Source organism: Phaseolus vulgaris, chromosome 8 (assembly GCF_051622355.1).
Source record: "Phaseolus vulgaris cultivar YP4 chromosome 8, ASM5162235v1, whole genome shotgun sequence".
NCBI classification, from domain to species: domain Eukaryota; kingdom Viridiplantae; phylum Streptophyta; class Magnoliopsida; order Fabales; family Fabaceae; genus Phaseolus; species Phaseolus vulgaris.
This window is the reverse complement of record NC_143505.1, coordinates 6,854,397-6,881,928: the sequence shown is the minus strand read 5'-3', so window position 1 is coordinate 6,881,928 and position 27,532 is coordinate 6,854,397. Positions and strand designations below refer to the sequence as shown.

Sequence of the window (27,532 nt, the reverse complement as noted above, 5' to 3'; positions counted from 1 at the left end):
AAATTTTACATCTTAACATTTTGCAATATTATTTCTTAATTTTTATATTGAGGTGTGATTAATATAACGTTAAAATAAAAATATTAATTAATATAATTAAAATAATAAAAAATGAAAACTTAAAATCATTAATTTTTCAAAAAAATATTTTAATTAAAAAATATTTTTATTTAATATAAAAAAAATAATCTTGTACATTTATTTTTATTTTTTTCAAAACAGTTTATTTTTTAAACATTGTAATTTAAAAATAAACTTATGATATTATAACTTTAAATTATTTGTTTTCTAATGCACCAAGAAATATATTTCATCTCTAAAATAAAAATAATAATAATTTCTTATGTTTTAAGGATTAATAATTAAGTATATTAAAATTATATAATTTTAAAATATATTATTATGTTTTTCTTTCCTTTTTTTATTAATTCTTAAGTCAAGGTTAGTAATAAAAAGTGAATAATAAATAATGTTTTTATTTGAAGAGGGATGTATCGGATGCTGCAAGATTAATATCGAAAATGACGATGTCAAAATAAAAAATTGCAAGAAGTAAAACACATTCATTCTGCCCTTAACCTTACCTTCTCTAAAATGAATGCAAGTTTTTCGAGTGGAATTCACTGAATGACGAAGGTTGACCTTTTCTATCTGTGTTTTTTTTTTTTAGTGTTTACATTGCCGGCGGTGCTCGATATGTTGAGACCCTTCAGAACGAAATCATTGAAAGAGGATTTAAAAGAGGGTTAAGATTTATGAAACTTCCTTGCCCATTCAAAGGATAAATTTCTCAGTAAAAGTGTGAAGGAGAAGTAAATGAAGAAGTTCTTTCTGTTTTTGCCGATTGAGAATTCAGTTATTCATAGCTAAAAAAACACTAATCACGACAGTGCTGTCTTGTGGAACAAGTTTTACCTAACTTTGTGGTAGACGCTATTATTGTGATTCAAAGTTTAAATGACTTAAAACCAAAACATTCAAGTTTAATCCTCTTGTTCACAGTGAGAAATGCATTTTATGAACCTTAGTTGTTTGTTATTATCTCAATCTTAACTAATATTATACCTCCACGATGCCACCTACACGCTACCATGCATTTTGAAATAAAATACGAAGGATAATTTTGTAATTTCAAAATAGTGATGGGTGCAGGAAGAAGAATAATGGGGTAGAGAAAGAAGAATGATTGTTTGATCCAGTCCTATTTCAATCTGATGGACCATTTAATTTTGGCCCAATTTAAAAAAATAATTCTAAATCGACAAAATTACAAAAATACTTTTTCTTGAAAAATTGAAGTTAAATAAATAAAATTCCTTTCAAATTTTAAATGTAGCGATTTGAAATATAAATTCTAACACGTGTATGAGTTTCAATAAAAAAATACTATTTAAATTTTTTTTAAATTATAATTATTATTTTAAAAAATGAGGATCATGGACTAAATAGACTGTTAAAATTGGTTAATCTGCAATATATTTTCTCAGTTGTACCAATAGCTCATGCTGAAGCTGATTCCGATTTAATCGCTGAAAAACACAAGAGAAATGACAGTTTATTCATAAAATATAATTTGTTTTAAACAAATTTTATTTGAAATTTATGATGAATAATTTATATTATGATGCAACCATAATCAAATTCACAGAGATAATTTGTCATAACTTTGAAGACTCTATAATGCATAATCAAATATTATGTAACAGTTTGGCTTTGCTTGTTAATTAGTTTTGTAATTTCAGCTTGAGAGGGCATTTAAAGAAGTTTATGTTGAGCTCATTTGAGATCATGAAACTGATTATAGCTTTGATCTTTACTTAAGTGTTTTTATTAAAATTTATTTAATTTTTTTTAAGATCAATCTCATCACAAAGAAGTATGTTATTGAATACAGGTTTAATTAATAATCTGTTAATCCAAATGCGTCTTTGCTAATTCAAAGTAATCAAGCATCGATGATCTTAAATTTTTATTAATATCTTCTCAATGAATGAAAGAATTTTTCTTTAGGTTCATTAAGTATCCTTCAATGAAGAAAAAGAATTCATCCTTTTCTTCTCTTAACACATTCTCGCTCTGTTAAGGCAAAGAATTTTCCCTCCCTTTTCCTCATCATAAAAATTCTTGCAAAGTCTATATGTAGGTTACGATCCCTGTTTGTTAACACAAAAGAAACCGTTGAGGAAAACAAACACAATTTCTCTTTTCAGTGAATTCAAACCTTTGCCTCAGAAATTTATCAGTCATTTTCTTAAAAAATTTACATCGCACTTTCTTATTCACCTTCGTTTTTCTAAATTTGTCTTTGGCTAGAACATATTTAAAAACCAAAAAAAGGGTTATTTTCTGCATTTTATGTTGTAGTGTTTTTACCGTTGTGTTTAAAACATCAACCGTTTTTTTCCTGTTTATTCTGTTCTGGTTTGTTCTCTATCATTTGTGTTTTCTAAATTTACCGTGTTCTGCAAAATTGTTTCAAAGCACACTTCAGACAGAGAACCGTATTGAATGCAACCTTGCTAAATTCGAAAATGAAGTGAAACCGAATAGCTGTTCCAAAAAAGCAGGAAGAGGAAAACAAATTGTTTTTGGAGTCTTACCTCTGAATCACCGTTTCAAGCGAAACTGAATAGCTGCAGCAACCAACCAAACAGGAAGAACTCCATTGGTAAGCTGTTCCATAAGATTGCACTTTTATGTTGTTTCTTAATTTACTCCTTTTATTTCTTTAAGGTTCTTTTTTACTGGTTGTTTCATTACATTCCAGCATATATATTTGTTTCAAATATATTTTGATTAGGAGAGATTAACATTACAAGTTATATAATTTTAAAAACATTAAATTTCTTTATCTTTCACATATTTAAAGTGAAAACTGAATAACAGATCATCTACTTGCAGTAAGTATGTTGCTTTAGGATATATATAAATTGGACATTTTTATTATTAATATTTTATATCAATTAAATAGTAGTTTTGTTTTCTTTCTTCCTCTATCAAGGAGCTCTTAGGCCTCAAAAAGTGGCAAGCAAATATTTTATGAGTATTGTCAATTTTTTCCCTTTTCATATGTAAATGAGTTGTTTGCTAAATAGGATTAAGGAATTCTGTATCCTTAGAGCACAAAAAGGGATGATTGTGATTGTTGTTAAAGTAAAAATCTATCTAAATCTTCGAAATAAAATTTATGTCTCGTCATTTTTCATACTTATCTAGATATTTAATAAATATTTTTTAAATTAAAAGACAAAGTAAAGATATTACAAATAAAGATTTTTTTATCAGCAAAGAGTGAAATTAAATTAAGAGGGATACATTAGGGGTATCCCAACCCTTTTACACAAACCAAAGACCAGACTAAGAGGTCTCCAAACAAAGCCAACAAAAAGAACACCCCAAAAGCAATAGAAAATGTTGTTTGTTGCATAAACTAAGTAAAACCTGCACCAGCAAGCACCCTGAACCGCCATTGTTGGATCCTTGTTGGAGTCCTCTGCCAGCAGGCTTCCTGTAGACCCCTCTAATGCCAAGTTGCACCAGCCTTGCATAAAGAGTTCCTCTGCTGACAAAGCTGGGCTAACAAAACCATAAAGGTTTTCTAACATAGTCAATTTAGGCTTAAGTTGCCTAAGCAACATCCCTGCCATCCCTTCCAAACCTGCTCAGCCTCACATAAGGACATTACTCTTCACTTCTTCTTCGTTGACCATCTAATTGACTAAGTGGCAAGACACCTGTGACTCCCTCTCCTTCACCACAACTAGCTTTACTTCATGGCATCTAAAGGCAACTAAACATCCCGAAAACCCCAACCATGTAGAGCTTTCAAACCTTCAGCAGTACAACAACCTGCCACAACAAACTAAGGTCTATTGTGACAACAACCCTCTCTATGTATTCCAGCTTGATACATGATGAATGAACAGCAAAGCCACCTGTACCGCCAACTATAGGGGAGAAAACTGAGAGCATGAGCTGTTCATCCGAGCATAGCCAACACTGCCAATCATATCAAAAGCTATACCTATAGAAACCCAGGATCCAGAACACCACAAAGACCATGTAACCTTCACTATAGCTGCAAAGCACATGTGTATCCACTTTTGGCTCAGCTTCCCCACTTCCTATAGAACACCAACAGAAACCCAGTTCCAGCGTTCCACTCTACACCAACCAGACCAGCGACCAACATCCATTCCCTACACAAACATGAGACTATTGAGTTACATTCCCCTACATCTACGTCTGCACATCTCAGGAGAAGAAAATGGCAACCTGCTTCCTACTTAGAACTTTTAATGCATATGATTGGGTTGAGGACCCAATCAACGAACGAGTAGTTAAAAGAATGCACCTTATGTTTAAGCCAGAGCCCTGACTTGAGTTGAGCCTTCTGGAAAATCTCATCTGCATCTACTACCCCTTACTGAAATACAAGCAGATTCCTTTTGTCCCAAATGCATCTAATAACATTTTCCCAGACACCTTTCCATACCAGATTTTGTTTATTGCAAGCTTGGAACAAGTAAAAGCTTTGAAAGTGCATCTTCAAATCATTTTGTTGGACAAAAGAGATACCTATCCATTCAAAGCACGAAGACCAAACCCATTAAGCATGTTTGCACTCCAGGAATAGATGTTGGCATGATTCCTCCTCTGACTGACACAACGAACAAAGCGTAGATTTCATCAACACCCCTCTCCTGCTTAAGCACACTCTTGTAGGCATTCTTCCCCTCATCACCCTCCAAGCTGTCATTGCTACATTTGGGAATGCCTTTGCCTTCCACAAGAGTTTATACACTTCGGATTGAGGACCTCTACCGTACTTAGCTAGACACTCATATGCAGAATTCACGAAAAACGTCCCTGGTGTCTCCTTCCCCCACACCTATATGTCCTTGACATTCTTCTTCCACGTGACTTTGGATAGAAGCGTGATAAGGTCAGCTTCCATTGGAGACTCCCACTCAAATTTGGCACGCCTCCACCTCATAGTCCACCTCCACTCCGAGTTACTCCATGTGCCAACTTTGCCCATTGTTTGACCCTGGTTTAGGGATAGGGAGTACATGCGTGGGAACATGGATTCAAGATCATTGCTTCCAACCCACACCTCCTCCCCGAATTTTGCTTTGTCTTCGCATCCTAGTTTCCATCCTAATTCTTCTTGAAACCACCCTCTACCTCCTCCCTGCACAATTTAGAAAGGTCTCTCCACCACCAAGATTGGAATTTGACAGGTGTTTGGCCGCTTTCACGGTCCAGATCGTACTTTGAACCCAAAAGATCCTTCCACCTTCCTTTTTCTTCAGATATACAACGCCATTTCCATTTAGCTAGTAGGGCATGATTGAACATTTGAATATCCATACAACCCAACCCTCCCTCCTCTTTTGGTGTTCATACATCTTTCCAACTTACCCAGGAGATTGGCTTATTCACCTTCCCCCATCCCCACAAGAAACTGGTTTGAATTTTGATGATCCTTCTACACACCGACTCTGGGGCTCTGAACAAAGATAAATAGTACAAAGGTACAACAGTTAAAACAGAATTAATAAGACAACTTCTCCCTGCCAATGATAAGAACCTCCCTTTCCACACACTGAGCCTTGCTTTAAGTTTATTGAGAACAGGTTCCCAGAACTGCTTCTTCCTTGGGTTTCCTCCCACCTCAATTCCCAAATACTTAAACGGTATCCCCATTTGAGAACAATTCAAAGTCTTAGTGAAACATTCAACTGTGTTGCTTTGTACATTGATGCCTGCTAGCTTTGACTTATGGAAATTAATCTTCAAGCTCGAGGCTAGCTCAAAACCCCTTAGGATGACCTTCAAAGTTAGCACGTCATTGAGGGTGTCTTCACATAGAAATAGAGTATCATCCGCAAATTCGAGAATACATATCTCTATCTCCTTACATCCAATCTTAAGGCCCGTTAACAACTTGACCTTTAAAGCCTGTCTTACTATCCCAACAAGGCCTTCTGCAACCACTAAAAAGAGAATGGGTGCTAGGGGGTCGCCCTGCCTCAACCCTCTTGATGGCTTGAACTCCTCCGTAGGGCTCTCATTGACCAACACAGACACAGAAGCGGATTCCATGCATCCTCGAATCTAGGAGATCCACAAATTGTGAAATCCCATCTTGCTCATCATATCATATAAGAAATCCCATCTAACCGAGTCATATGCTTTCTCGAAGTCAACCTTCAAGCAAAACCTGCTTCTCCCCTTTTTCCTGAGTTCCTCCACCACTTCATTAGCCATAAGTATACTGTCTAAGATCCCTCTGCCCTTTAGAAAGGAAGATTGGATTTCATATATAATTGCAAGAAACACCTTCTTCAATCTACTAGCCAGCACCTTTGATATGATTTTGTATAAAGCTCCTACTAATGAGATGAGTCTATACTGTTCAAGCTTAGAGGGGTCCTTGATCTTAGGGATTAAAGTGATGAACGAAGCGTTACAGCCTTTCGGTATAGACCCAGTCATATGAAACAGAGCCAGTGCGACTATTATCTCCTCTTTTATAAACTCCCAGCTCTTCTTGATAAAATTGAAATTAAAACCATCAGGTTCAGGACTCTTTGATCCTTCACGCTGCCACACTGCATCCCTTATTTCTTCTTCAATGAACATAGCAACGAGGCTCTGATTTTCCATTGGTGTTAAAGACTTAAACTCGACACCATTCAGCCTTACCTCTAGGTCTTTCGTAGCTCTGAATCTAGTTTCGAATAGCTCTTTTTCCTCTGCACGTACGGTGCTTGGTTCCTCACACCATTGGTCCCCTACCTGAACACCCTTCACTTCGTTCTTGAGCCTTCTCCACCTCAGAGTCGAGTGCAAGAATCTAGTACAAGAGTCCCCATTCTTAAACAAACTTGCTCTAGCCTTTTGGCAGATAAGGGATTCGATTTTCTTATCGTTCCTCTAAGCCCCCATTACAATCTTGGTAGTCTAGATCCTCAAATTCCTGTAAAGTCCTCCTCTTGGTGGTGTCAAGGTTGCTAAACACATCCTTGTTCCATAACTTCAGATAAAACTTGAGAAGTTTCAGTTTTTCTTTAAGTTTCGTAAACTCATTCACCTGGACGGTTGATTTTTCTCGGCAAGTGTACCGAATCAACTGTAATATAGTACTCTTTAAAGTACGAATGTCGAACCCACAGGTAACAATTCTAATTAAGATGTTCTGTTATAAAACCCATTAAGTATAGAAAATAATTTTGAGAACTTGTTCATAACCAAATTAAAGATTTCACAAGTAACTCAAAGGTTTAGGGTTTGATTCAACAAAAAGCAAAACTAACTTATCAAATATAGAGAAAGATACTTGAGATTGAATTGCTTCTATGTCAATCATTTGTATTTTTGAATAATACAATATATATAATACTGAAAACTACTTATTTTTTATGCTTAATTTAAAGTCATTCACCTTGATTCCTCATAGATGAAATTCATAAGATAATTTCTCAAACACTGATTCCTCAGATATTTAACAAATCATCCAGCTTTAGGAACAGAATTATAATGCAATCAATAACTTGAAATATATTCCTAGCATTACAAGTTATCAAGTATTTTCGTCTATTTCAAATCCTTAAAGGTACTTTCCAGTTAAATTTAAGGATCAAAATCAAGACTCCATTGATCAGATAGAATCAAGCAATAAGCATAAAACGAAAATACCAAGAACGAGTAGAAAAGAGTAGAAAAGAGAATATTATATATATATATATATATATATATATATATCACCGAGAATACATTTGATCAAAGTAGATTACATTCAATCCCAAGTTAGAAAGCACTTAGCCACTCATGACAGCTCCTCCAATCTTCATTCTTGATCTGGATTGCATAAGAAGGGCTGATCTGAGCACGTTCTTCTCCTAAGAACAAAGGTCTCTTATTCTCTCACTAATCTCTCTCTATAAAAATCCAATCTTTTTCCACTGCTTGTTTTTACTTTGTTCCAAAATTTATATATTGAACTTTAGCTCAAGCAAACCAATTTAGCTTAAGCTAGATCTTTCGGTGCATTTTTAGCTTGAGCTAGTAGTTTTAGCCTGGGCTATATTAGTACTGCACCTTTAATCAACTCTGGATAGTTTTAGCTTGAGCTAGCAATTCTAGCCTGGGCTAGATTAGTACTGCACCTTTAATCAACTCTGGACATATTTAGCTTGAGCTAAATCTTCTTATGATCCAATTAAGTTTTTGCTTTCTTTCTTTCAATGCCAACTTGAATACATTCTTTCAATGCTTCATATTCATCTGCAATTTACACAAAAATTGAGATTAAATTTCTTCATTTGTTTTTTGGTTCAAAATATATAATCAAATTTAATAATTCTCAGATTAGGGTAATTTTCTTACATTAAGCAACAATTAAGTTCCAAAGTGTTCATTTTTCTCAATCATAAAAACTACAGATTGACACTTATCATGGACTGAGTAGGCCTGCCATTTATCCTTCACCATCTTGTTAAAACCCTTTTCCAAGAACCAAGCATCAATAGATCTGAAAGGTTTGGGACCCCGGTCCTTCTCCACAGAGTTAACCACCAGAGCACAATGATCAGACACTTCCCTCCTTAGAACATACTGTTTACTCATTGGCCATAGTTATAACCATTCTTTAGTAACAAGAACTCTATCAATTCTACTCTTAGTCGTTCCATTAGTTTTGAACCACATAAAGTTCTTACCTACCAGAGGTAACTCTATTAGAGAATTAGACTCAATGAAGCTAATAAAGTCCTTTATTTCGCTTGATTGATCACCGTTGTCCCTGATACCTTTCCTTTCGCTTCTACTTCTCACAGCATTAAAGTCATCACAAAAACACCAAGCTGATTCTTGGGAAGCCAACTTAGCATTAGAGAGCTCCTCCCAGAGGGTATTCTTACCACTCAAGGCACAAGGAGAGTAGACATTGACCACCACACACCTAGAAGAAGATTTTAAATGTTGATCATAAACAATAATAAAGCCTTTACCCATCAAGTGATATTTATAACTAAAGACTTCTTTATGCCACAAGGATAATAAACTTCCACTCCCATCGTCTCCTTTATTATGAATCCAACCAACTATATTATCTCCCCAAAGAGAAAAACATATGGCGTTTGGCTTTTGTTTCTTGCGCACACACAAAATCAGCTCCCTCACTTCCAATAATATGCCTCATGTACCTATCTTTGGTACCTCCCCCCAATCCTCGTATGTTTAAATTAACAATAATCATAAGAAACTGTCCTTCTTCCCCTTCTCAGCACTCTTCATAATCTCCAAGTCTCTTGCTTCCAAGCAAGAATATTCATTAACAACCTCTTGTTCATCCCCCGACAATTAATCCCTACTTTTCTACTAATCTCCCACAGCTTAGACGAGTCCACTGACGAATCAAGATCGCACAACCGTAGGTTGCAATTGTTAATATCCCCGTCCGACAGAGAGACTAAAGACATGCCTCGTCTGGTTTGAGAAGAAATGCCAACCTGAGCAGACCTAATGCTTATTCTAACGGAACGCCTTGGGTGGGAATTTGATACTCCCAATTCTGATAGACCTTTCGTCTTGCGTCGGCGTTGAGTGTTTTTTTATGACCTTCCCACCACTTCGTCTCCTGGACAGGGTGAGTGCCCACAACCTGTGCGAATGGCCCCAAGACCATTCTCGTCTTCGTTTGCTTCATACTGATAACAACCGATCTGCATCCCTTCCTGATCCAAGATCTTCATCACCGACCCACTCTCTAGAACATTGGTATCGCTGTTGCTAACCTCATTCACGATATACACTGGATTCCGCTCCTCTTGGGACGAATGCGCCACCAATCCTCCTATTGAACCACCTCTTTTGTCGGGAAAGATCCTGTGCTCACGTTCTAACCCGATATCCAGATGTGTTGACCCTGACCTGGATCCGCCTACTCCCACAATTGCCTAAACCTCTCCTATTTGGGCCTCCAACATTCTAGCTTGGCCCAACCCCATTTTTGTTTCCTTCTAGGTATTCATGCATTCAATGTCCACGATAATCCTTGCCAGCTCAGCATGTTCACAAGTTTTATTAAAAGAAAAATCGTAGGCTTGGACAAATTTGTTGACAAAACCAGGTTCTACAAATGGCTTCTAACACTGCATTTCTCCATTCGTGCAAGGTTTTTCACCTTTCCTCCGACAAGCACCACTAAATGAAGAAGATGCCTCAAAATGGGCCTTTGACTTCTGTAGTTCTCCTCCGTCCTCCTCCTCTCCTCCGACCACCTTTCCTTTTGACCAGAGTTCCTCCCTAGTCCTAAGATTGTACTCCTCCTCTACGCTTTTAACAGAAAACGCAGATTCCTCTACATAGGATTCTGTTGAGAAGATACTATCAGAAGATTCAAAGCTACAATGGTAACCTTTGCATTTGCCTGACGAAGCCATAGGGTGTTCCTCTTCAATAGAAATACTTAGCGTTTGATCATTAATCCTCATCTTCTTTGCCACCCTAACGTAGCGACTGTTCTCAAGACGAACTTTCAGACGAGCAAACTCCAGATTTTCCCAACAACGTGGTATCATCAATAGAAATCAGAGTGGCCGATTCTCCAACCACTTTTGCAAAGCATTCTCGGTTCCAGAGTGAAATTGGTAAGCCAAAGCACCTCACCCAAACAACTTTGTGGTTCACTACGCATGTTGCTGTCCAAGGCTCAACACTAATAAAGATACTATCAAACCACTCTCTGTTTAGCTGGACAAACTCCTTCATGTTCTCATCCTCTCTAGGTGTTAAGAGGGCTAGGTTGTCCCCCAAAGATCTCACTCTTACCATATTCATACCCCTTCTTACAAATTCTTCACCCAACTGTTCAAAGTCCAAATCTGCATTGTACTAACCAACTACGCTTTTCTCCATCCACGACAGAGATTGTTTTTTGAGTTTTAAAGACCGATCCCTTCCATTCCCAACGTGCATGTCCTCTAACAGCATCAACAAACGATTTCTTCCCCCTCCTTTCCACCCAGACCACCTTTCCTTTTTTGGTCATGTTTTCGTCGGCACCTTCCAGCTTCTTCTTCCTCAACATTGGCCTCACCGTGTCCACATTCATAACGTCCTTTATCCCCGCCCTGGGAGGCTCCACTTGGTGACGATGGTACTTCGGGATGTTCACGAAGAGTTTTCTATTTCCTATGTATATATGATCAAGATCCTTCTCCAGCTTATTCTTCCCCAACATTGGCCTCACCGTCTCCACATTCCTAGCGTCCTTTATCCCCGCCCTGGGAGGCTCCACTTGGTGATGACGATACTTCAGAATGTTCACGAAGAGTTTTCTATTCCCTATGTATATCTGATCAAGCTCCTTCTTCAGCTTCCCCACATTCTTCACATCGAATAACCTCACAAACCCAAATCTTCTTCCCCACTTGTTCAGTCTACGAGAAATGAAAACCTCTTTCACCCTTGCCCATCTTTGGAAGATTTTGAGCATGTCTTTTTTCTCCAAATCCGCCAGGTAAGTTCGAGAAGAAGAACATTGTGGAGTTATTACTCGTGGTAGGTGGTTTGCGACGAGAACCATGGCCACCGTGCCCCACTGATGTGTGGGTTCTGCTTCCCTTTCCCATGCACATTGGTCTCTTTCCCTCTCCCATTGTAGGGAAGGAAGATTATTACAAATCGTAATGTTGATTAATGTGGGGGAAAGGTTAAATGTCCTAATTATGTCCAAATCGTAATTGTGGGGGAAGGTTCCTAAGCCATGTAATTTCACATGCATCTATTGCCATGATAGTGAGATGATTGAGTTTAATGAGAATCACTAAAAAAAAAAAAAATCATTAAATAATAATCAAATTTAGAAAAAATAATAATTAATCATTAAGTTGATTAAATTAGATACTAATTTAGAGATTAAAAAATTATTCATAGTTTCTATTATTAATAAAAAAATATAAAATAGTTTCTAAATTGGTATCTAAATTAGCTATCCAGGTTTTAACTACTAATATTTTAGATTATAAATTAGTTTCTAAAATACTAGACTAATTCAGAATATGAAGTAGTAAGTAGCTAAAAATTTGGTAGCTAATGATTAGATACCAATTTAAAAATTATTTTATAAATTTTTATTAATAATAGAAACTATTTTAGACATTAATAATTTTTTTAATTTATAAAATGATCCCTAATTTAGTTAAATAATAACTAATTATTTTGATCTCTAAAATTAATTTCTATTTAATAAATTTTTTTAGTGAATAATAGATTAATCAACTCAATGTCAAAAAAATATTTAGTCTATTCAAGTCTTGTTTAAAACTAAGTATATAGTTGATCTTAAGCCTTATTACTAATAAACCTAATTCAATATAATAAAATCAATTTATACAAATTAAAGTTATATAATCTAATTTATCCTTAATATAAGATTTCTAACATTAACTATGCATTATTTGATAATTATTTTCGCAGTGATATTATTTTGGTTTAATAATCAGTAGGTCCGTAAACTTTTTGTGAATTTCTAATTAGGTTAGTAATTTTTTTTAATTGAATCCTTTTTCTTCTGCATTTTTTGTATCTGGTTCCTTAAAATTTAGTTTATGGTGGTTTTTCTAACTCCAGATAACCAATTACAAAAATTACATCAATGACCTCAATTATGTTAGGTATCACAATAGAAGAAAAAGATATAGAATAAAATGTAATATTACGATAAAGACGATACAAGAAATGCATAAAACAGTAGAGAAAACCCACCCTACAAACCATTTTGTTACCCACTCAGATATACAATACGTTGACAAAGACTATATTCGGCTAGTTTATGGCTAAAAAACTTCAAGAACTTGTAAACAAGATCTTTATAGTAGCTTGCAGTCTTATTTGAGACCTTATAAATTGAACTCTAACATATATTATTTTTTTTCTTTAAATTATTTTTAAAAGTTAACTTGAGAAGGTTATGATGTCAAAATCATTTACAGTTGAACAGAAATATGAACTAAGTTGGGAATGCTGTACAATTCTTTAATATATGCTGTTTTAATGAATCCTTTACCATTGATTAGGGTGGTCAATGGATCAAAATCTAACACGCAATCCAAATTCAAATAAATGGATTGGATTTAAATCCAAATTCATTTTAACTATTTTAACTAGATCTAATTTAAATGAATTTTTTTTTTAAATCTATTTAAAGTAGATTAAAGATTTAATCCATTTTGTTAATTGATTAAACCACTTTATCAATTACAATAAATTTATTTTGATATGGTTACAGACTAACTTGGTTCGAACCGGGTCTAAGCCGACTCAACCTGAACACGGAAAAACTCGGTTCGACATCGGCCCGGGCCTGGACGACTCGACATCGGCCAGGATCCGGATGACTCGACATCGGCCCGGAACCGGACGACTCGACATCGACCTGGATCCGGACGACTCGACATCAGCTCGGGCCTGAACGACTCGACATCGACCCAGGCCCAGACAACTCGACAATTGCCCGGGTCTGGATGATTCGACATCGGCCCAAGCCCGTTCGACATGACATCGAATCGAGCCCGCTTGGCTCAACATTAGCCAGGGCCAATCGACTTGACATCGACCCAGGCCCGCTCCACTCGACATCAGCCCGAGACCGGACGACTCGACATCGACCAGAACCCAGACGACTCGACATTGGTCTGGGCCCGGAAGACACGACATCGGTCTAGGCCCGGACGACTCGACAATGGCCTGGGCACGGACGACTCGACATCGGCCTGGGCCCGCTCTGCTTGACATCGTCCCAGGCCCGCTCAACTTGACATTGGCCTGGCCCCAATCGACTCGACATAGACCCAGGCCCGCTCCACTCGACATTGGCTCGGGCTTGTTCGGCTCGACATCGGCCCGGGCCCGGGAGACTCGACATTGGCTCGGGTCGGCTAGGCTCGACATTGGCCTGGGCCCGAGAGACTTGACATTGGTCCGAGCCCGTTCAGCACGATATCGGCCAAGGCCCAATCGACTTGACATCGATCCGGACCCGCTCCACTCAACATCGGCCCGAGCCCGTTCGGCTTGACATCGGCCCGGGCTCGTTCGACTTGACATCGGGCGGAGCCCGAGAGACTCGACATTGGCTCAGGCCCGTTCAACTCAACATTGGCCTGGGCCCAATGGACTCGACATCGGCTCGGGCTCGGGAGACTCGACATTGACCCGGACCCGTTCGGCTCGACATCGGCCCGGGCCCGGGAGACTCGACATTGGCTCGGGCCCGCTCGACTCAACATTGGCCCGAGCCCAATCGACTCGACATCAACCTGGTCCCGTTCCACTCGACATCGATCCGGGTCCAACGACTCGACATCGGCCTGGGCTTTCTCGGCTCGACATCGACTTGGGATTGCTCGACTCGACAATGGCGCGGGCGCGCTCGGCTCGAAATCGGCCCAGGCTTGCTCGGCTCGATATTGACCCAGGACTAATCCATATCCAATTAAATAGATTGGATTTAAAATCCAAAAATATGGATTTGGATTTGAAATAAATCCATTTAAATGTATTAAAACTAATATGGATATGGATAATTATGGATTGGATTTTGTAATTTGTATTTTTTCACAAGCCATCATTTGGCTTGTGAATTTTTTTGTTTGTTTTTATCTAAATTTATGTTTGTAACATTCAGGAAGAAGTTGTAGCCACAGAAGAAAACAAGTGAACAGGAAGTGTCAAGGATCATGGACCCAAACACAATTGTGTCTACAGCTACTGAAAGTGTATTAAAATTTGGGGGAGATCTGGTTACCCGTCATCTGGGTTACTTATATAATTATAGTGACAAATTTGAAGAGGTGAACCGTTGTGTTGAGATGCTAGATGATACTAGAAAGAGGGTGCAAAATGAAGTTATGGCTGCAGAAATGAATGCAGAAGAAATTGAAGAAGATGTTCAACATTGGCTGAAACATGTGGATGAGAAGATCAAAGAATATGAAAATTTTCTCTGTGATAAACGCCATGAGAAGACAAGATGCTCTATTGGTTTCTTTCCTAATAACTTGCACTTGAGGTATAGGTTGGGAAGAAAAGCTACGAAGATTGTAGAGGAAATCAAAGCAGATGAAGTTTTGAATAAAAAGTTTGATAAAGTCTCGTATCATATAGGCCCATCCATGGATGCTGCTCTGTCAAACACTGGTTATGAAAGTTTCACGTCGAGAAAGAAAATTATGGCAACGATTATGCAAGCACTTGAAGACTCTACAGTTAGTATGATTGGAGTTTACGGGGTTGGAGGTGTGGGAAAGACCACGTTTGTCAAAGAAGTTGCTAAGCAAGCTAAAGAAAGGAAGTTGTTCAATACGGTGGTTATGGCAAATATAACAAGAAATCCTGACATAAAGAAAGTTCAAGGACAAATTGCTGAGATGTTAGGAATGAGATTGGAAGAGGAAAGTGAGATTGTAAGAGCAGATCGTATTCGAAAAAGGTTAAAGAAAGAAAAGGAGAATACCCTTATAATCCTAGATGATCTTTGGAATGGATTGGACTTGAATAGACTGGGGATCCCACGTGATGAAGATGATGGTGTCAGCCAAAAGGTTGGCAAGGATGCAGCCGATCTTGGTTATAAAAAGGTGGAGACAGAAAAGTTATCTGCAGATTCCAATAAGATGAAGAAAGAAAAGCTATCTAGTGACTACAATAAGATTAAAATAGAAAAGTTATCTGTTGATCACAAAGGATGCAAAATTTTCTTAACATCTAGAAATAAAGACGTATTATGTAATCAAATGGATGTGCAGGAGAGATCAACTTTCCCATTAGGAGTCCTTGACCAAAAGGAGGGAGAGGCTTTACTTAAGAAAATGGCTGAAATAAGTGTTACCAATTCTGCATTTGATGACAAAGTTACTGAAATATCCAAAATGTGTGCTGGGTTGCCCATAGCATTGATTTCCATTGGAAAAACATTAAAGAATAAGAGCCCTTATGTGTGGGAGGATGTTTGTCGACAAATTGAAAGACAAAATTTTACTGGAGGTCAGGAACCTATTGAATTCTCTGCAAAGTTAAGTTATGATCATCTAAAAACTGAGGAGCTTAAGCATATTTTCTTACAATGTGCTAGAATGGGAAATGATTTTTCGATTATGGACTTGGTCAAGTTGTGTATTGGTGTGGAAATGCTTCAAGGGGTTTACACAATAAGAGAAACAAAATCTAGAGTAAATGTGTTGGTGGAAGAGCTAACTGAGTCAAGTTTGCTGGTGAGAAGTTATTCTAATGACTGTTTCAACATGCATGACATTGTGCGTGATGTTGCTCTTTCAATTTCATCAAAAGTGAAACATGTATTTTTTATGAAAAATGGCAAACTAAATGAGTGGCCTCACAAGGATAAACTCGAAAGGTACACAGCTATTCTTTTACATTATTGTGATATTGTTGAGCTTCCTGAGAGTATATACTGTCCTAGACTTGAAGTCTTCCATATTGACAGTAAAGATGACTTTTTGAAAATACCAGATGACTTTTTTAAAGGTATGATTGAACTCAAAGTATTGATATTGACTGGTGTTAATTTGTCACGCTTACCTTCTTCAATTACACACCTAACAAACCTAAAGATGCTCTGTTTGGAGAGATGCACTCTAAGAGATAACCTATCAATCATGGGAGCGTTAAAGAAATTAAGAATTCTTTCTCTTTCAGGATCTAATATTGAAAATTTGCCTGTTGAATTGGGGCAATTGGATAAGTTGCAACTTTTGGACTTAAGCAATTGCTCGCAACTAAGAGTAATACCTTCCAATATGATATTAGGGATGAAAAGTTTGGAAGAGTTTTACATGAGAGGTGACTTGATTCTGAGAGAAACTAATGAGGAAATCAAAAGTAAAAATGCTAGTCTTTCTGAGTTGAGGCACTTGAATCAATTAAGAAGTTTAGATATACACATTCCAAGTGTTTCCCATTTTCCACAAAACTTATTCTTTGACAAGTTGGATAGCTACAAGATTGTCATTGGAGAAATTAACATGCTTTCAGTGGGAGAATTCAAAATCCCTGACAAGTATGAAGCAGTGAAATTTTTGGCATTGAACCTAAAAGATGGTATTAACATTCATTCTGAAAAGTGGATTAAAATGTTGTTCAAAAGAGTTGAATATTTACTTCTAGGAGAACTCAACGATGTTCATGATGTTTTCTATGAATTAAATGTTGAAGGGTTTCCAAATTTGAAACATTTGTTTATTGTAAACAATGTTGGCCTTCAGTACATTATCAACTCTGTGAAGCGATTTCACCCTTTACTTGCTTTTCCCAAATTGGAGTCCATGTGTCTTTACAAATTGGAGAATTTGAAGAAACTATGTGACAATCAACTCACAGAGGCCTCCTTCTGCAGATTAAAGACAATCAAGATTAAAACATGTGGTCAATTGGAAAGTATTTTCTCATTTGTCATGCTCAGTCGTCTCACTATGCTTGAAACAATTGAAGTGTATGATTGTGATTCTTTAAAGGAGATTATTTATGTTGAAAAAGAATCTGATGTGCAAACTGACAAGATCGAGTTTCCTCAATTACGATTTTTAACATTGCAATCTTTACCAGCATTTTCTTGTTTGTATACTAACGATAAAATGCCTTCAATCTCTCAATCATCAGAAGACCAAGTTCAAAACAGGGAGCTCAAAGAAATTACTGCAGTATCTGGTCAAGATACAAATGCTTGCTTTTCACTCTTCAATGGAAAGGTATTTAAAATAAATATTATGATAGATCTTTATCCTTTACTTCACGCTTGCAATCTTTCATGTTTAATTTGATATGTTATTTCTCTAAAAGAGGTAAGAATTCCTGGTCTTTATGTTTGGCGCATTCGATTGGGTAAGTCAATTTTTGTAAATCAAAATTCCTCAATACAATAATATTATGTGGTCTTACAGGTTGCAATGCCCAAATTAGAGTTGTTGGAGTTGTCTTCAATCGACATCCCGCAGATATGGAATGAGAAATCTTTGCATTGTTTTCAACATTTGCTTACATTGAGTGTATCAGATTGTGGCAATTTAAAATATTTATTGTCACTTTCCATGTCTGAAAGTTTAGTGAATCTGCAAAGCCTTTTTGTAAGTGGATGTGAATTGATGGAGGACATATTTTGTGCAGAAGATGCAATGGTATGCAGATTCATTTAATTTAATTAAATTAAAGTTAATTGTCAGAGTCATTTGTTGTTTGATTGCAGTGGCACTAACTGCTAAGGTCTTTTATTTGATCACTCAACCTGCTTCCTCTTGCAGCAGAATATTGACATTTTTCCTAAGTTGAAGAAAATGGAGATCAACTGCATGGAAAAATTGAGTACCCTATGGCAGCCCTGTATTGGTTTTCATTCCTTCCATAGTTTGGATTCTTTGACAATAAGGGAATGCAACAAACTTGAGACAATATTTCCTAGTTACACGGGGGAAGGGTTTCAGAGCCTTCAAAGTTTGGTGATTACTAATTGTATGTCAGTGGAAACCATATTTGATTTTGGAAATATTTCACAAACTTGTGGTACAAATGTGACAAATTTGCATAATGTCGTTTTAAAAGGGCTACCAAAGTTGGTGCATATATGGAAGGTGGACACTGATGAAATTCTTAATTTTAATAATCTACAAAGCATTGTTGTTTATGACAGTAAAATGTTAAAATATCTCTTTCCACTCTCGGTTGCCAAAGGCCTAGAAAAACTGGAAACACTTGAGGTAAGTAATTGCTGGGAAATGGAGGAAGTTGTTGCTTGTGACAGTCAATCAAATGAAGAGATTATCACCTTTAGTTTCCCCCAACTAAACACTCTATCATTACAGTATTTATTTGAACTCAAGAGTTTCTATCCGGGACCTCACAATTTAGAATGGCCATTTCTGAAAAAATTATTTATACTCTTTTGTAACAAGTTGGAGGAAACCACAAGTTTGCAAGTGAAGTCGATCTTTTCAGCCACAGAAAAGGTACAAGTTAAAAAACATGATTTAAGAAAGCCATGAAACTTACGAAACTCCTGCTGAAGGATGTTGGAAGTTATATTTTTATTTCTGAACAAAATATTTATTCATCTTATATTATATATATTTTAGCATGCATGATTTTGGTTCTAAATTTGCTTTGGTAACTGCTATTTTTAGGTGATACACAACTTGGAATATATGTCAATTAGCTTGAAGGAAGCAGAATGGTTACGAGACTATATTTTTAGTGTTCATAGAATGCACAAACTACAGTCACTTGTTTTGTCTGCATTGGAGAATATTGAGATTCTCTTTTGGTTGCTTCATAGACTTCCTAATTTGGAAAGCATTACATTGAAAGGTTGTCTCTTTGAAGGGATTTGGGATTCTACAAGCCTGGGTTCACATGAAAAAATTGGGGTTGTAGTACAACTTAAGGAGTTGATAATTAATAATTTGAGGTATTTACAGAATATAGGCTTTGAACATGACCTGCTTCTGCACAGGGTAGAGCGCTTAGTCGTTTCTGAATGCCCAAAATTGGAAAGTTTATTACCTTTCTCAGTGTCTTTCAGTTACTTGACATATTTGGAAGTAACTAATTGTTCAGGATTGAGGAATTTAATGACATCCTCAACTGCCATGACCTTGGTTCAACTCACAATCATGAAGGTAAGCCTCTGTGAAGGGATTGAGAAAATTGTTGCGGAAGATGAAAAACAAAAAGTGATTGAGTTTAAACAACTGAAAGCTATAGAATTGGTGTCTCTACCAAGCCTCACCTGTTTCTGCGGTTCTGAGATATGTAACTTAAAGTTCCCCTCACTTGAAAATTTAGTAGTGAGTGATTGCCTTCTAATGGAAACATTCTCTAAAGTCCAAAGTGCACCTAATCTAAGAAAAATACATGTTACCGAGGGTGAAAAGGACAGATGGTTTTGGGAACGTGATTTGAATACCACTCTGCGAAAACTTTCTGCTGATAAGGTAAGCATATATGAGAAATCATTATCGTCCCTACGCATAAATTATTTTTCTTATGGATGTAAATGTAGAGATAGCCTAAAAAGTTGAGGGATCTGAAAATATCATTACTCTTTTATAATGGAAGTTCAAAATCTCAGGTGGTTAACATAATAGATATTTCTTCATTTTGTAGGTTGCTTTCAAACATTCAAAGCATTTGACACTTATAGAGGATTCTGAGTTGGAGGAAATTTGGAACACCAAAGCTGCTTTTCAAGATAACTACTTTCGAAGTTTAAAAACATTGGTAGTGATGGACATTACAAAAGATCATGTGATTCCATCTCAAGTACTTCCTTGCTTAAAGAACTTGGAAGAATTGGAGGTAGAAAGCTGCGGGGCGGTGGAGGTAATATTTGATGTAAATGACATTGACACAAAGAAAAAGGGAATAGTGTCTCGACTGAAAAAGCTGACTTTAACTATGTTGCCAAATTTGAGTCGTGTATGGAAAAAAAATCCTCAAGGAATTGTTAGCTTTCCCAATTTGCAAGAAGTGTCTGTTTTTGACTGTGGACAGTTGGCAAGACTGTTCCCTTCATCCCTTGCCATAAATCTCCACAAGCTTCAGAGACTTGAAATACAGTGGTGTGATAAGTTAGTAGAAATTGTTGAAAAGGAAGATGCATCGGAACTTGGAACAGCTGAAATTTTTAAGTTCCCTCGTTTGTTCTTATTGCTTCTTTATAATCTTTCACGGCTTACTTGCTTTTATCCTGGAAAACACCATCTGGAGTGCAACATGTTAGAGGTCTTAGACGTGTCCTATTGTCCTATGTTGAAGCAATTCACATCAAAGTTTCATGATAGTTATAACGAAGCAGTTGCAGAGAGTCAAGTTAGTGTTCCAATTACAACTCCCTGGCGTCAGCAACCTCTGTTTTGGGTTGAAGAGGTGACAACGCATTAGAATTTCAATCTTTTCCTTTTCTTTTCGTTATTTTCCTCTTACCTTCTAATTGCCACCATTTTCTTTTGAATTTGTTTGGCTTGCTAGGTTGTTCCCAAACTAAAGGAATTGACAGTGAATGAGGAAATCATTACCTTGTTGAGCCATGCAAGTTTTCCACAAGACTTCCTTTGCAAATTAAATCTTCTTCAGCTATGCTTTCAGGATGAGGACAACAAGAAAGATACTTTTCCTTTTCATTTCCTTCACAAGGTACCCAGTTTAGCACATCTTCAAGTGTCCGATTGCTTTGGTCTAATGGAGATATTTCCGTCTCAAACACTCCAATTTCATGAAAGAATACTGGCCAGATTTAGAGAGTTAACCCTAAATAACCTTCCAGAGCTGGACACAATAGGGTTAGAGCACCCATGGGTAAAGCCATACACTAAAAGTCTTGAATTTTTAATGCTAAACGAGTGCCCCCGGTTAGAAAGATTAGTGTCCGATGTGGTATCTTTCAGCAATCTGAAACAGTTGGCTGTTGAGTTGTGTGAAGAGATGAAGAATTTATTCACTTTTTCGACTGCCAAAAGTTTGGTGCAACTTGTGTTCTTATCAATAATAAATTGCGAATCAATGAAAGAAATAGTGAAAAAAGAAGATGAAGATGCCTCTGGGGAGATCGTGCTTGGACGACTCACAACATTAGAGCTGGATTCCTTATCAAGGCTAGTAAGCTTTTATTCAGGGAATGCCATGTTGCAATTGCCATGTTTGAGAAAAGTGACGATAGTTAAATGTCCCAGAATGAAAACTTTCTCTGAAGGAGGCATAAATGCCCCAATGTTTTTGGGGATTAAAACTTCTTTGCAGGACTCTAATTTCCACTTCCACAATGATCTCAACTCGACAGTCCAGTGGTTTCACCAACACGTAAGTAATTCATTATCCAAATCCTCTACTAGTTTATGTTTTGGTAATGCATGTAAAACACATTTGTTTGACTACAAATAAATAAGGTGATGGTACAATAAGCAAGCATTTATCCTACCAATTTAGGGTAGTAGTAGGGTCATGGTCCACTTTCTCGTTCCTACAAATATTGTGATATTTCTTCATTTTGTAGGTTTCTTTCAAACATTCAAAGCATTTGACACTTAGAGAGGATTCTGATTTGGAGGAAATTTGGCACAGCAAAGCTGGTTTTCAAGATAACTACTTTCGCAGTTTAAAAACGTTGTTGGTGATGGACATTACAAAAGATCATGTGATTCCATCTCAAGTACTTCCTTGCTTAAAGAACTTGGAAGTATTGGAGGTAAAAAGCTGCAAGGAAGTGGAGGTAATATTTGATGTAAATGACATGGAGACGAAGAAAAAGGGAATAGTGTCTCGATTGAAAAGGCTTACTTTAAATAGCTTGCCAAATTTGAAGTGTGTATGGAACAAAAATTCTCAAGGAACTATCAGCTTTCCCAATTTGCAAGAAGTGTCTGTCTTTGACTGCGGAAAGTTGGCAGCACTGTTCCCTTCATATCTTGCCAGAAATCTTCTAAAGCTTGAGGAGCTTCATATAGAGAGCTGTGATAAGTTGGTTGATATTGTTGGAGAGGATGATGCAATAGAGCCTGAAACAACTGAAATGTTTAAATTCCCTTGTTTGAACTTGTTGATTCTCTTTAGGCTGCCATTACTTAGTTGCTTTTATCCTGCAAAACACCATCTGCTATGCCCCTTATTAGAAATCTTAGACGTGTCCTATTGTCCTAAGTTGAAGTTATTCACCTCAGAATTTCATGATAGTTGCAAAGAATCGGTTATAGAGATTGAAGTTAGTTCTACAATTACAATTAGTCGACTTCAACAACCTCTGTTCTCAGTTGAAAAGGTGACAAAGCTTAATCCCTTTTGTATTCCCAACTTCTTTCATTTCCTTTTCCTTTCATTTCCTCCTTCTAACTGCCACCATTTTCTTTGGAATTTGTTTGGCCTTGCTAGGTTGTTCCCAAACTGAAGGAATTGACAGTGAATGAGGAAAGCATTATCTTGTTGAGCCATGCACATTTGCCACAAGACCTCCTTTGCAAATTAAATTTTCTTCTGCTATGCTCAGAGGATGATGACAATAAGAAAGATACTCTGCCTTTTGATTTTCTTCTCAAGCTACCCAATTTAGAACATCTTAAACTGTTTTGCTTTGGTCTGACGGAGATATTTCACTCTCAAAAACTCGAGGTTCATGACAAAATACTTTCTAGATTGAAAAATTTCACCCTTGAAAACCTTGAAGAGTTGAAGTCTATAGGGTTAGAGCACCCATGGGTAAAGCCATACTCTGAAAGGCTTGAATCATTAAAGCTTATCGAGTGCCCACAGGTAGAAAAAATAGTGTCTGGTGCAGTATCTTTCATGAATATGAAGGAGTTGGTTGTGACAGACTGTGAAAAGATGGAGTACTTATTCACATTTTCAGCTGCCAAAAGTTTGGTGCAACTTTTGATCCTATCGATACAAAATTGTGAATCAATAAAAGAAATAGTCAAAAAGGAAAATGAAGATGCTTCTCATGAGATCATATTTGGATGTGTCAAAACTTTAGATCTGGATACCTTACCATTGCTTGGAAGCTTTTATTCAGGGAATGCCACATTGCAATTTTCACGTTTAAAAAAAGTGATGTTAGATAACTGCCCCAATATGAAAACTTTCTCTCAAGGAGACATAAATGCACCATTTTTTTATGGGGTTGAAAGTTCAATTGGAGATTTTGATTTAACCTTCCACAGTGATCTCAACACCACAATCAAGGAGTTGTATCACAAACAGGTACGAATTCATTTTGGATGATTGAGTTAAACGTACATTCACACCCTTTGCAACATATTTCCAAACGTATAGCTATGCATCTTCCTGCTATACTTCAATTTTTATGCTTTCCCTATGGTTGCATTAATATTGTTCGTGTTTGATATTTTTGCTCCCTGCTTTTTCCATTCCCTGTATATGAAACACTGCTTCAAATTGATATTGAAAACACCTTAACTAAATGGAGCAAAATAAAAATGGCAAAAATCACATTTAACCCATTTTGAAAATATGTTGAAAGGATACTTGTACATTTGACATATCAAGTTAGGAATGCAATGCCCCCCAATCGTGAAACTGTTATTTTTCTCTTCTGCTGTCATAAAAAGTTATCTTAAAAAATAAGACATAGTATATATTACTAGAAGAACCATAGTGTGTTTTTTGTATGGATTCCAAGTCTTTGTATTTACCTGTATAACTTACAGAATGGTTGAAATTGCATTAATTATTCTTTTAATTTGGTTTTAGGTTGAGGGGGATCCCACCATGGAATCAACTGATAGAGGAAGCAGTGATGGTGATAATTAAACTTCTGAATAAAGGTTAATGTTAAATCTTATTTTTAAGTGGTTTTGACGAGTAACATTCACCTTATTGTTTGGTTTGATTTTTAGTTAGTTGCATATTCTTCATAAGCCAAATAATTCATTAAAATTATTTAGTTGTGCTTTCTTTCTCATGGTGCAGTGAGAAAAAAAAAGAAGTTTCTTTGCATTAAACGTATATGCATTGAAACATATACTATATGTAGCTATAAATTTTCTATGATAAAAAAGAATATATCAATTAATGACATAATAAAAAAGAAATAGTTTATCCGTGTTTGGAACCAAACATACGAAGTCAATTACAAGTGTCATGTGATAGAAGAGGTCAGCTATAATATATACATTGGAAAGAACACTACAGTGGATCAGAACAAAGTGCGTATCTGAATAAAATAAAGGACCAAATGTGGTACTTTTTAAAATAAAGGAACTAAAAAATGGACACACAATTTTTAAGAGAAATTAAAAACATTTTTTTAACATTTTAGTGGGAGCAAAAACATTTTTCATCCCAACATATTTTACCCAAATATATATCGATAATTTACATTACTTCAATCTTCCAAAGAACATTGTATTAGTTTCTATAATAATAATCATGTCCTATAATGAAATTGTTTTATATTCATTTTAGTGTAAACAAGGGTGTGACTATTGCCTCATGCATTGGATGCCAACCATAATCTCTGCAAATATTAGGACACTGGTAATGTAGGTTTTTATTTTATTTTATTTAACAATTTAGATTAATTATAGTTTTTAATGTTTATTGTGGTAATGTTAAATTCTTATGTTTTGCAGTTATTTGAGACTGAAGAACCATTGTCGGAAGACACTATTGAAAAGATGATAATTTTAAGAACAGAGAAAATGTTTACAATTGTTTTGAGATAACTTAGCATAAGTCCTTTTCAGTTTTAGTTGTAGATCAAATTTATATTTATTTAGATAATTTACAACTTTGAATTAGTTTAGCATACACTTACACCTTACGCATTCATTATTCAATTATATAGAAAAAGATATGATTGAATAATTTTTCTTGGTTTGTTTTTTTGATTTACAGAATAAGATGTGTATAAAATAGACAGGTTATTAAAAAAACCACATGATTCTACACTGATTATTGCATTAATCAGTATAGAAATTAATTTTCTACATTAGTTATTGTATTAATTAACTGACGAAGAAAGACTTAAACAACTGCAGCAATGCTCATATGCTTGCATTCTAGGAATAAGATCATACAAAAAGTAAACTAATCATATGATACTTTTCCTACTACTTTAATCTATGTCTCTATTGTATGAATTTATATTCCTTGTCATATATCAAGTCACAAAAATTATTTGAAGTAAAATTCTATTTACTTGAAGCAATTCAAGCTCGTTCTTTGCATTAACCACTCAGATCATAATCAGTTATATCAGCTGATGTTGATTTGTGTTAGGTAACACCAATTAGTCTGTTATAGTTCTGGTGTTAGTTATGTGTGTGATGGTTTATGTATGTTGTTGAACTTGAATTAGTCTGTGATGTTATCGATTTAATTCAAGCTCTGTTAGTAATTTATACACAGTATGTATAGAATCGTGATGTGCACATTTGAATAAACAATCACATTGCAATAAATTGATATTTCTTCTCATTCACTATGCATGCATGAATTCAGTATGCATGGCAGGCTTTACAATGATACCTCTTACAATTATTTACTCTAAGGATCTTTTTTGTTCGGAAAGACTTGAAAACAAAGTTAATTGTTTTTCTGGTAGATTGTAACTCTGTCAAAACTAGGTTAATAGCATCTCAGTCTAATCATGCATATACGAAAACATTATTTTCAACTTTAAACTCATGATCAACTTATCATCTAGTTACAACTTTATCCTGTGCGAAGGATATATATGCATGAGGAGGAGTAGCTACACTCACACACATATGAGCAATTAGTAAAAGATAGCTTTATACATGCAATGAAATTGATAGATTATTGATAAGTGTGTCATATTAGTAATATTTCATATTAGAAGACTTACCTTATGGATATTTATTGATAAAATAACTATAATTAAATCCTTAATTTATGAATTTAAACATTTTTACAAATTTTGTGATTATAAAATGAATAAGAATGATTTACTCCCAAATTTATGTTAATTTTAGGATTCTAGGAGAAAATTGAGATGAAAGGGCTAGAGGAGAAAAGACAAGATGAAAAGGGAAAGCTGAAACGTTCAACACTCGCCCAAACTCGCCTAAGCCATATCACTCCAGAGGAACTCCCCCAGGCGAGATCACTTCAAAGAAGTTGGGTTTTTTCTCATCCAAGCAACCCCAAACTTGCCTATGTGAGATGTCACTTTGCCCAAGCCCAACTAGGTTAAATATGAGGTGTGAGACACAACCTTAGGCATCATTGGGAGAATAGGAGGAGATAGAAAACCCTAGAGGAGGCAACAACCGTCAAAGAGAAACATCCTGAATCTTCTTTTCTTGTTTTCCATGCTTGTAATGGCCAACATGAGTGACTAATTTACCCTTTGAATTGGAAGTAACATGTTCAAACTCTTATGTATTGAGGTGTATTTAAACATAGTATTATGTTGTTCATTGATTATTCACATTGTCATTTTATTCTTAATGCTTATCGTGATTTTGATCCTTAAATTTGACTGAAAAGTACTTCTAAGCATCTGACCTAAATGATAATGTTTAACATATATTTGGATGCTAGGAATACATTTGAAATGTTAATTGCTATCAACATCTATCTAACGATGAGTAGTTTTTATAAATATGCAAGGAATCAATATTTAGGAGACTATCTTAATAATTTTATATGCGAGGAATCAATATAAATGAATTTTATATGGACATCAATATTAAAGACAAAATATTATTATATTTTTTAAAATACAAAAGAGAGAGAAGGATGAACCCCAATTCCAATTGAATCAACTAACTCTTTACTTTGCTTCATTTACATTCTTGCAATCTCATACACAACAAAATTCCAACAAACTTTATTATATTGTTTTCTATTTCGTCAATATTATACTAGAGAATTCAACTGTTCATGTGGGTTGAACATCTATCCTTAGAGACAAATTTATTACTTCTGATACAATACAATTGCCGTAAAAAAGTCTACTTATTAATATTATTATAAT

At 35.8% G+C, this 27,532-nt stretch overlaps 2 protein-coding genes across 3 annotated transcripts; one reads left to right on the top strand and one right to left on the bottom strand.

The window, feature by feature from the left end:
- Positions 1 to 1,463: 1,463 nt before the first annotated feature.
- LOC150025368 (uncharacterized) lies at positions 1,464 to 6,108 on the bottom strand. Its single transcript, XM_090293637.1, has 7 exons — positions 5,594 to 6,108; positions 5,425 to 5,512; positions 4,140 to 4,199; positions 3,850 to 3,999; positions 3,442 to 3,576; positions 2,457 to 2,519; positions 1,464 to 1,529 (listed from the first exon to the last, which is right to left on the bottom strand). The coding sequence occupies exons 1-7, from the start codon at positions 6,106 to 6,108 to the stop codon at positions 1,464 to 1,466; spliced, it is 1,077 nt and encodes a 358-aa protein (XP_090149763.1).
- Positions 2,188 to 26,979, top strand: LOC137826530 (uncharacterized). 2 transcript variants are annotated; one of them, XM_068632522.2, is made up of 12 exons: positions 2,188 to 2,668; positions 14,699 to 17,777; positions 17,970 to 18,203; positions 18,330 to 19,028; positions 19,203 to 20,012; positions 20,185 to 20,946; positions 21,049 to 21,876; positions 22,070 to 22,831; positions 22,942 to 23,769; positions 24,280 to 24,353; positions 24,994 to 25,065; positions 25,161 to 26,979. In XM_068632522.2, exons 2-10 carry the CDS (start codon positions 14,751 to 14,753, stop codon positions 24,337 to 24,339), a joined length of 8,010 nt encoding a protein of 2,669 aa, XP_068488623.1. In that variant the 5' UTR covers positions 2,188 to 2,668; positions 14,699 to 14,750; the 3' UTR covers positions 24,340 to 24,353; positions 24,994 to 25,065; positions 25,161 to 26,979. The 2 variants fall into 2 exon arrangements, with proteins under 2 accessions (XP_068488623.1, XP_068488620.1); XM_068632519.2 differs by having other exon boundaries at positions 18,327 to 19,028.
- The last annotated feature ends 553 nt before the right edge of the window (positions 26,980 to 27,532 follow it).